Source organism: Alnus glutinosa, chromosome 5, assembly GCF_958979055.1.
Source record: "Alnus glutinosa chromosome 5, dhAlnGlut1.1, whole genome shotgun sequence".
Classification (NCBI taxonomy): Eukaryota; Viridiplantae; Streptophyta; class Magnoliopsida; order Fagales; family Betulaceae; genus Alnus; species Alnus glutinosa.
The window spans coordinates 5,931,569-5,943,224 of NC_084890.1; the positions used below are offsets into that span (position 1 = coordinate 5,931,569).

The 11,656-nt window shown below is 39.3% G+C and overlaps 1 protein-coding gene across 1 annotated transcript; it reads right to left on the reverse strand.

The window, feature by feature from the left end:
- Positions 1-9,122: 9,122 nt before the first annotated feature.
- LOC133868661 (protein PAL OF QUIRKY) lies at positions 9,123-10,967 on the reverse strand. Its single transcript, XM_062305599.1, has 2 exons — positions 10,608-10,967; positions 9,123-10,440 (listed from the first exon to the last, which is right to left on the reverse strand). The coding sequence occupies exons 1-2, from the start codon at positions 10,834-10,836 to the stop codon at positions 9,431-9,433; spliced, it is 1,239 nt and encodes a 412-aa protein (XP_062161583.1). The 5' UTR covers positions 10,837-10,967; the 3' UTR covers positions 9,123-9,430.
- Positions 10,968-11,656: the final 689 nt, after the last annotated feature.

An 11,656-nucleotide genomic window follows, 5' to 3' on the forward strand; every position in this document is an offset into this window, starting at 1 on the left:
CTCTGATCTCCACCGCCGCCCTCTGCCTACCGCTTGTCCTTTCCACCGCACTGCACCTCGACACTGGCCTAGTCCATCTCAAAATTGGTTGGGTTTTTAGATCTGATATTTTAAAAACAAGATCTATATTCCTCCGTTAGTCTTACCCTCCAATGCGCCAATCCACCTTGTTCTCTTGCCTTCCAGCATCCCGCCGCCGCCCTCCATGCTTTGTTCTACCCACCATGCGCCGGCGTGGATCCCACACGTCGGTTAGTGTGCTCCAGCTGCCACTCCCACTTCAAAAATGCTGCTGTTTATTGAGTCTTTTATTGTTCTTATGCTTTTTCTTTTGTACATCTGTAGTTGTTGTTTTTTGGTTTTTGTATTACCCTTATTTGTGTTTATTTTATGTATTTTTTGTTGTGTTTATTGGGTTTGGGTTTTAGTCTTCTTATGCCATTGTTGTTTGATCTTGTAACGGAGACTCGTGCTACTTCTTCATTAGTTCCTATTTCGGATTTTAACAATGTCGCTTTAGCTTTCTTTTGGTCAAAGACGGAGGGAGGGGGGCCGGTAGGGGCTATGGCCCCCCTCAACTCTTAAGAAGAAGAAAAATTTAAGATTAAAAAAAAAAAAATTATAAGGGAAATTAGAGGAGTGGATGTTGTAGGTCTAGATGGTGACGGAGCCGTTGGATTTGAAGGCTAGCAGGGCTTGTGCCCCACTCATGCCGGACGCAATGGGGTTGATGGCCCACGACACCCAGCCCACTAGCTTGCAGGGTACGAAGGTCGCTGACAATGAGGAATTGGAGGTGTTGTAGCTCCAGTGCAAGTAGGCGCTCAGATGTGGGAGATCGGTGCAGTTGGGGTACACTTGCTTGTTTGTGAACTTTCTATGAAGTATAGTTGAGAAACTCAACCGGTACGACTAGTAGAGCCACGACAACTAAGACCCCCAAGACTAGAGTTAGCAATTTTTTATACGACCTGCGAACCCGACACGGGAAAATAGGGTTTGGGTTTGGGTTAATCGAGTTCAAGTCATAATCGGGTCGACCCGTTTACAATCGTGTCTGGCGGGTCAACCTATGACATGATTCTGACCCGTTTTTTTTTTTTTTTTTCAAAGAAAGAAAGAAAAAGTAACCCTGTAACCCGAAACCGAAAATGACCCATTTGTAATTGTGATTTGTGAATTTGCGTCTTGCACTCCAGCCACTCCTGCAATTTTCATTTTGCGAACTAACCCTATCCCAGACCGCCGCTAACCGCCCGCCCACCCGCACTCCGGCGACTCCACACGCCCGCAAACCGCCCGGCCCGCACGCCCAACCGTCAACCATCCGGCCTTTTCCAGTTTTCCCCCTCTCTCTGAGTCTTTGCGCCAAACTTTTCCCTCCCCCCTCTCCTACCCACCACAGGCACCAAATACTCGGCCACCACCGTCAGTGTCGCCGACTCACCGCCCACCATCCGGCCGATCTCGCTAAGCCTCACGTGGTTTGGTCACCTCCGCCCCCCGAACGATGCCATAACCAGTTTGTTTTCCACTTTTCCTTTCTCTGAGACTCATGCAGTCATGCGGTTTGCTTTTGCTCTGAAACCGGCAATTGAAGCCTTGAAGGTAAAAACTAAAAATGAAGGTTGAAACATGTGAAATTGATGTCGGGTCGTGTCGTGTCAGGTTAACGAGTTACACGATTATCAGTCATGTTTATCGGGTTACCCAATTATTAATCGGGTCGGGTTTGTGTTAGACCCGTTCATGCAATCGGGTCAGTCAGGTTGACACGAACTCGACCTATGAACCCGAATTGCCAACCCTACTCAAGACAGCTCCACATGTAAAACAAGGCCTACCCATTGTGTTGAAGGTGAACAGATCTAGCGAGATCAGATTCTATTGGATGTAAGCTACATCAGCAATGTTTTAGGTGAAAACATAATTAGTTTGCTTAGTGTATTACAGCTGGCGAGTTTGTTAATTTTACTAGAGTTAATTGTATTGAGTTACTTTGTTCTTCGATATTGAGTTACTTTGTTCTTCGAAAAATGAATTAATGATACAAAAGGCTTCTTACATATATATATATATATATATATGTAAGAAGCCTTTTGTATCATTAATTCATTTTTCAATGAGATTAGATTCTAGGAATTGTTTTGGAGTTGGGCACTACAGAAATTTAGATTTTTATTTATTTATTTTTATTTTTTGAATTTTTGGATAACTATTTTCTTTACTTTCTTTTCTCAAAAAAAAAAAATTCTTTTTAATTTTTGCTTATTAATTTTTAACTTGAAGGGAATAATAAAAATATAAAAACTAGGTTATGTTCAATATACTTATAATTTGACTTTATATATATAAAGTCACTTTAGCTCCTACTTAAAAAAAAATATTAAATTAAAAATTAAAAAAAAATAATTATTTGACCCCCTCCCATTAAAAGTTTGGCTTCATCCTTGCTTCTGGTAATTGTTATAATTTTCTAGTGGAGTTTAAGATAGGTTTTTCCTTATTTGTGGTATTTTTGCCTTAGTAACCGCTTAATGCTGCCCTTTATAAAGGATCAAATCACTTGTGTGTCCTATTCTTTACTATTTGATTATATTTCTACACTGATAATTTTGTTTTGGGTAGATTTTTATAGAGCCCACCCCTTTCTTCATGTTTTAATTTCTTATAACTCTTTCTCAATTTGATTAAAAAAGAGAGAGAGAGAGAGAAAGAGAGAGAAGAGGACACCTTTAAGCATGCATTAAATGCATGCGTTACTTGCACGTCATTATTCAAATCATTTTCTTTCGTCAAATTCAGTATCAAGTCAATTTATGGAATGGGAAATTAATGTTCTGCCGTATACAATGAATGATTGGGTAATGATAACTAAAAAAATAGAGAATATAATTTATATACGGGAAATGCTGGTCTTCCCACCAGCATCCCACCCCCATCCCACCACATTTTAAGTGATTTTATTTTTTTATTTCATAATTTTATTTTCAGTTTTTTCATTTATATTCTGTTTGTTTCGGTGTAAAATAATTTTCGGCATAAAATAGTTTTAAGGAAGTCATTTTCAGAAAAATATTTTCTGTCGAAATCATTTTTCGGTGTTTGGCGTGTACGAAAAATTACAAATATTTTTTATATTTTAATTTAATCATATTAATTTTAAAAAAAAATTAAATTTTACTCACAAAATAAAAAAAAAAAATTAAATTTTTGCTGGATACCGGCCAGTTGAACGGAAGCCAGCCGTCCTGGCCATTCTGGCCAGATCTGGCCAGTATCTCGGCCAGATGGCCGGAGATCCGGCCAGAACGGTTGGATCCGTCCAGGATTCCAGCTAGATGGCCGAATCTTCGACGTGATCCAGCCGTTCTGGCCAGATCCGGGCCGGAATCTAGCGAGATAGCTTGAATCTGGCATGGTATCCCCAGAATTTGGCGACATCTGCCGGATGTCATCGGATTCCGGCTTAATTTATCGAATTCCGGCACTGACTGGAGTAGGAATCTGACTTGTCGAAATTCAACAATAGTCAACTGCTTAAACGTAAAGGTCAACTGTGTTGTTTAAAAGAAAATCGATTGCATCTACTATTTACGAAAAATGATTTACGCTTTTAACACATGCATACAATTAACCCAAAAAAAATTACTTGTCATGAGATTATATCTTATCTTGCCCTTTTTTCTGTGCGTGGAAAATTTCTTTGCTGACTATATGTCTTGCCCTTTTTTCTTCTTTAGGCCGGCGATCATCTCTGATTCATTTTTTTCTTATAAAGTCCTTTAACAAAGTTAGTATTTTAGTATAAGTGACAGCCTTGAATGTAAAACATATAATATTGTAAGACTTTATGAGGGAAGCATTGCAGGAAAGGCAGAGAGCAGGAGCCAAATTAATAGCTTTAATCTTGAGTGATCACCTACCCTTTGCCCCCTGGAGAATGTCTCTAATTGTAGGACCCTGCTCTCTCCTTTTCTCTTTCCCTTCTTTTATGGTGACTATTTTTTCTTAGACAATGAGACAGAATTCTCTGTTTGGCATTGGTTCAAGAGAAAGCCTAAAGCTTAGAATCATAGAAATCCCATTTCCACTCACTGGGGAGACCAATAAACATTTGCTTTTACTTCCACATGTCTCTCTCCTCACTGTCCATGCCATGTATTCATATTTTTTAATGTATGCATATATATCAAATTGTCTAAAGGAAAATATGACAGGTTTATGTGTTTCACGTTGTTCTTTTAGAGAGAGAGAGAGAGAGAGAGAGAGAGAGCCATTTCACGTGATTGAATCAATGCATGCGTCCTTGCTTTCACTCCATGCAGATAGCAGCATCATTATGGTTTATGTGAAAGACAAATGAAGTGGGCCGTTTCTAGCTCTACTTGGGACAAAATGATACTCTTACTCTTACATCAATCATTTATGATTTTGGGCAGGCATGGCAGTGTACTACAGACGACTCACAGATCACAGAGAGCCAATGAGGGCAAAAAACTCACGCCCTTTAGTGTACTACAGGAGCCAAATAGCTTTAAACTCATTTATATATATGTATGTTACTTGAAGATGCCGCTCCTAATTGCACCATCAATGAATAATTAAATAAAAACCTTGCATGGTGAATGCCTGCAAAAAGAACGAAAAGTTAGATCGGAGGCTTAATTTTGAGTGTTGGGAGGGATATATATCTTCGATGTTTAAGCTAATTAGCTAGCTACGTTTTTTGTAAAGAGAATCTTGCTAGCTAGCTGGCTATGAAAAAAATGGAATGTTCGAGCAGTACAACCATAATAAATGAATGTACTTGGAATATATAGTTGCCTTCTATTTCTTCAGTGGACTTTAACCACGTGTCGTTTTTTGATAGGGCATGACCCCTAGCCAAGGATATATAGCATTTCAATTCACTATCTTTAGTGAGGTACAGGTGTCGCTTGCTTGTAAGGTAAGGCACACAGTACTGAGTAGTTACATCAAATTCCTTACCTCCTAGGAACCGCTACAATTTACCATTGTTGTTTAGTATCGCGTGTACGCTGTCAAGTTAAGGATGTTACCTAAGAGCAATGTTATGGTGGAGTAAAATTTTTGGACTATCAAATTTCGGATGAATTTTGAAAATTTTGCTTCACTTAAGCATTACCCGACCTAATTCAATGATTCCTTGCTAGGCAGAATGGAATAGTGAGGAAGGAATAGAAAAACAGTTATCAATTAGACATCATTTCTTATCTTTCGTAATTATTTTTGCACTATGTTTTGAATTTGTTGTTAGAGAGTCCACTTTATTTTTGTTTTTAGGATTACTTATTCATTTTTCCATTCGGATTATGAGTGAAAAATATCCTCTCTAAATTATAATCCTTTTCTTATTAATTTTTTTTTTTTTTTTTGTAAAAAAAAAAAAAAAAAACCTCTATTAATTGCTCCTTATAATGATCTAAGCAGCCCCAAAACAAGTTCACTCCACCCTTTGGAGTTTGTGGTTTGGGCCCGTAACTTGGTTATGATACGAATGACTAATGGGCCGTCATATTTCCGCTTTACGTTACTACTTTAAAAGGCCAGGTAGAGACATTAAGCCTTCTTTACATATGAACAAAAGAGTGACGTTACCATTTTATATTGATATGGGTTGAAATAATGTATTTTAAGTGATTTTTTATTTATTTTTTGAAGTGATTGGCATGAGAAGCCACTTCAAACACTTCACATCAAACGATGTGAAATAAATGTGAAAAATTAGTATGAAGAAAAATATTTAATTCAATATATTAAACAAAATGTATATCTTAAAAAATGGACGTCTCAAATACAAAAGAAGAATAATTAATATTTGAAAAACTATTATTTAAAAAAAAAAGAAAAAAAAAGAAAGAAAAGTGAAATAAGTCTCAAAGTATTGATCTTCACCATCATACAATTAATCCAGAGAAAAGTTTAAAAACCGAAGGAGTAAGGAATGAGTTCAGCGGCCAATGTTCATAACTTCATAGCTAGGTTCTAATTTGTATGAGAATCCTAATGGTGTTTTTATCAACAAAGAATAATCTTTAACATTCAATAATGAGTACGTTCTACGACAATAACTATGTTTTAATTAATTAAGTCAATAAAATAATTGTAAAATTGATTTCATTAATAAAAATATAATAATCAAGAATTTTTAAAGTCCACACTAGCTTAGGAAGTTAATTAAGTTAGGCATGCCGATATATTTTTTAGATGATAGCTTGTGAAATAGTTGCTAATAACATTGTAATAATTAAAGCCTAGTGGATGCCCATCACCAATTAGAATGACACAATTTTAATAACTTTTTTAACTTATCGCACGTCTATTATTAAGCTAACATATCTTTTTCATTTGCTTTATTTGAGTTGAAATTAAGGAGGATAATTTTGAACATTTATACCTTTTTATATGGAGAAATGTTAGGGGTACAAAAACTTTTACAAAGAGAACTTTACAAACTGACTTGGTAATGATACCTAAAGACTAAAATACCCTTTTAGCAAAATACCCTTCTAGCCATGAACGGATCACTCCAGTGGACAGTAGCGTCGTCGTCCGGAACAAAATGGTTGGATCCTGGCCGTATGTCCGATATTCGGCCCACCCCCGGCCGTCTATCTGGGATCCAGCCCATCCCCGGCCACAACTGCCAGATCCCCACCGTATGTTCAGGATCCGACCCATCCCCGGCTAGAACGGCTGGATCCTAGCCGTCTGTCTGGATTCGGCCCATCCTCGGCCGGATCTCGGCCAGCCTCCCCGACCAGAAGCGTGGTTGGGGTCGTGGTCGAGTCCTAGATTGTCTGGGGTGTTGGGTTTCCAATGGGTCAGGGTCAGAGTCGTGTGACCAGCATGCTGAGTTTCAGGCAGTGTGATGGTTTACAAGGAAGTGAGTTTAATATGAGATGAAAGGGTATTTTTGTCTATGTACAAAAAAAAATTGTTTTAACTTATTTTAATACTAAGCTGACGTGGAGCCTCCTGTCAGTTTGTAAAGTTCTTTTTGTAAAAAATTTTGTACCCCTAACATTTCTCTTTTATATGACAAATAATTCATTAAATTTTGGGGGCAATTATATTAGACAAAAGGAATATATGCTTTCATCCCCAATGAGTAGTTCAATCGACTGAGGACCACACATCATGAAGCCGTCATTAGTTCGAATCTCTCATACCCTCTTGTGTAGACATATAAAAAATAAAAATAAAAAATAAATAAAAAGAAAGAAAAATGAATATATGTTTTTGGTCACTTGGAATATATTGATATGAATAATCACTAGAGAAGAAAAAACAAAATCTTTAATACTTAATTTGACTTCTCAAAATCCTTAAGATAATAACGGAAAAATTAGAATCTTTCAATCTCTTCACTAATGTTCCATATTCTATGATGAAAAATGTTTCCCGTCCTTAGGTTGTGGATTTGAAAACTATTTTTTGATGATGCAGTTAATCATATAATCAGACACAACTAACAAATACATGCAAAAGGGGTGGAAAACAATTTGGATGCTTGTCGGGATTTGCTGGCGAGGAATACTCTAATGCTATAGTTAAGCAAAGAAATTGGGTGGGAGCCTGTCCTAAAACATTGTTGAACCAGATCCTAGTGCTGATAAAGGCTTAGTGTTCTGGACTTGACAAAATGGGCTTGCTCTTTCACAAATGAGGGTGAAATATACTTGTTCAAGGCTACTTTTCGAGCTAGCCTTCGGCTCCTGATTCCCAGTCTAGTCCGAGAACTATTAGCCCATTGAACCTTGCCCTTGCCCAACATATGTTGAACGATTGGAAGATCCTAATCACCTATATGGTCCTCTAGCCTTCTTGCCTCGGGAGCTAGATTTTATTTTCTGTTCGGGAGTTCTTTCGGACCCTCATTGCTGACCTTTAGTCTTCCAACGAAGGACGGATAAAACCAATCATTCTTCATCTCTCTGAACAGATGGGAGTTCTACAAGTAACAACTCACCCCCAACTACACTGGAGGTCACCCATCGTGATACAATTTTTATAAAAGCACATTTAATTGTAGAACTTTAAAACGCGTTATATTAAGAAGAGTGTTTATATATAAGCATACTCATTCTCATACCCAAGCAATGTAGTACGTTACAATCACCCCTAACATCTTAAGACCCAACATCTCTGCTGGCGACCATTATAGGATCACTCTATTCTTGGCATCCCAACGAGTGCCCGCTAATAACCTTCATGAGTTTGTGCACGCTCCCCCTATCTTAGACTGAACAATAGCTCTGATACCATTTGTAACAACCTAGAGAAAAACGCTAGTCACATCTACGCTATTACTCCAAAAAGAATAGTTAATTTGAAGTTTTTCTTGAATTTCTTACAAAGCTTAATTTCACCCAGTAACTAGTCAATGCGAGACTTAACACTTATGACTATCTCTTATAAATCATTCACTCTATTTGAGCTATTCATCTCTTTCCAATATATACCCCTAAGATGGAAATGTCCGAGAGCCAATCGGAGTCTACATCGTCTCGGGGGAGTCCTCTTTGCCGGGTGAGTTTGTAATTGTTAATTTCTTTGCCCAATAACCATTTGCTGTGATTTTTCGTTAACCAGTTTTGCTCTTTTTTTTTTTATTATTCTTTTATCCTTTTAAGCTTTGTCCGAGCTCCCACTAGAAGATCGAGGACGAGACTGAACAGGTGCTTCGGGTGTGCAAACATGATCCTGTGAAGAACTTGATCAAGTGACTCTTTGCTATCTTAAGCATCGGATTCCCCCGCCAGCAACCTCCAGCAGGCCTTCGAAATGTTTCCACCTCCTTTTGCAGGCGTTCGTTGCCTGTATATATATATATGACCACATCATCAACTGCATCGTCATTTTCTAGCTATCATCATGCAAGGAGCAAAAGTAACAAGCTTAGCAATAAAAGGGTAAAAGAGAAAAATACAATTAATAAACCATAACAGAAACAGAAACTTCTTTATTAAAAAAAAAAAAAAAAAAAAAAAAAAAAAAAATCATTTGCAAATAACGTGTCCTATATATATATATATATACATCTTTGCTTCAAAAACCAATCTACGGTTTGATGATTTCATCACACAAACACAAACTTAAAAAAGGAAAACATATAGATGGAGGTAGCAGTTACAACTTACATGCCAATAATCACTCGTCAACACAAAACACAAACCTCACAAGCGTATAACAAAATTAAAATTTACTAAACATTACATACATGGGAGATGATTGGACTACAACCCCTTTGTACAACTTTGGCACAACCCACTCACAATGAGGTGGAGCTCATACATGTAGACTCCACCTCATTGTGAGTTGGGGTTCTACCAAAGTTGTGATGGGGTTGTATATTTTTCATTTCCCTACATACATACATTGGACCCCGGCTCATGGTCAAAGACTATTGGGAAGCCCGACCCGTATCCGATCCCATGCCTAGCGAATCTTCCCCACCCGGCATAGCCATACTCGGATAAACCGGAACCATGCCCGGGTTTCTAACCCCGTAGAACACTTGTTGATTCACCCCATCTGGAACCACTCTTGCCTGCACTTCATACGGTACTGGCTGAGCCACACCTGGTCTCATCCCTCCTCCATATAGTGGACCCACTCCCGGTACTGCATGGTGGTAACCGAGTGGTACTTGACCCTGAACTGCTTGGTATTGCTGAGAATATGGGGTCGGAATAGCCACGGTTTGAACCGGAACATTCCCGGGAGGGACAGGACCCGGAACGTAGTAAACCTGTATTGGCTGTACGGCATGACCCTGATAAGGAGAATCCTGGATGTACTGCAGTACCGGGTTTCCCGGGTACCCAGTTAGTTGCGATATGGGCTGGCCACCTGTCTCTGCTAATCCCTCTATTTGATTCTCCTTTGCTTGCACCACCGGATCCGGGTTATCGGGCTTGGTCTTTACAGGCGGAAGATTCGGTATCGGCGGTACACATGAAGCCGATGAAGATGAGCAAAACGGCGAAGAAAAAGCAGGAGCAGGAGAACCCGGATCAGAATTCGACACATTCTCGGCTAGCAGGCTCCGTGTCTTCGTTTTCAGGTCGTCCGAATTATCCAGCCCGAAGAGATAGTCGGGTAACTCGGAGAGAATCGAGGAGGCTTCGGACCGGCCGCGCTCGAGCCCCGATCCGCCGGCGTTGAGAGCATCAAGGAACCAGTGGTCACGGTTAGCCGAGCCACCGAGGAGCGAGCTGATACTGCTGGTTCTGGAGTCTTCGCCTTTCGGAAAGAGAAAGAGCCGAAGCCGAGCCAACCTCGGGTTCTGACTCAGTGCCAAGCGGTCGTATTCTTCCATCATGTTCTCCACGTCCTCGTCCGTCGTCACGGAAATCAAAGCGTCGAGATCTTCGTTCGGAAGCTGGTACTTGACCGTTACATTGCTCGGACCTGTTCACCACGTAAAAAAAATTAAGAAAAACAAACTAAAATGCAAAAGACTTAATACAAACGATGAATTAAATTTGTCTAAGTAATCCCAGCTGTGCAAATTTGCAATAATCTTTTTTGGATCATTTGAAATAAATAAGAAAATTGAGGTTTTGGGAATACTGTGCCTGAGAGCTTGGAGAGCTTGGCGAGAAGGGTTGAGAAGTTGGTGGAGCGGTGCACGGCGACTATGCGTGTGTCGCCGCCAACGTAGCGGAGCTGGTTGTCGTGGGGCCGGGGCAAGATCTTGCCACCGAAACTGCACATGAACCGTGCACGTGTATGATGATCAAGCGACTGTTCCGAGCGAGGCGAGGACGCCACAGAGTCCACCTCGGATGCGTGGTACGACGTCATTTCCCGGCAAATAATTAAGATTAAGAATTCTGTAGAAAAGTAATTGAGTCAGATTCCGGCGTGGTATTTGTGTGTGTTGGAATCTCCGCTGGAGTTCTCCTGTTCTGGACGGTATAGAAATAATAATAGAATGTCTGTGCGGACGGTGTGTTGGGTAGATGTACGTGAACGTCGACATATACAAACGGTCCCACCCACTTGACGTAAAAAAAACAAAAGGGAGAATATATATATAATGTCTGCACCGACTATGTGACTTTGATGGCATATTTCCTACGTGAAATAATGCATGTTTTCACGACGGCGGTGAAGTGGAATTCAATGTTTCTATGGACTATGGATTAATTGTTAGAAACTGGCCATGTCAGCGCGATGCAGATTAGAGTTGGGATATTAGAAAAGTGCAAGTGGGAGCTAGGAACTGATCATTTCTCAAATAATCTTATTTGTTTCTGATTTTATTTTAATAATTATTATTCCTTCCATCTCAGCTAAGATTATGGAATTAAAGAAAGCAACTAATTTATTTGAGAGATATATAATGGAAAAACTGAGAGCTAGCAACTAATTTATTTGTTCCCTGTCACTAGAATCACAATTTCAAAGGTCGGCTACTGGCTCCATGTGGGTGATGTAATCGTTGCTTCATTAGTTCTTACCTCCCGAGATTGAAAGGATAAAAAGGAACTACTTTAATTAACAACAAATAATAATAGTAATAGAGTAATATTACCCTGCAACTCAACAATCTGTCTATTTAGACTTTTTAAATTTGCTATGCTAGCTAAGTCACCCCCCCCCCCCCCCACATCAAGTTTTT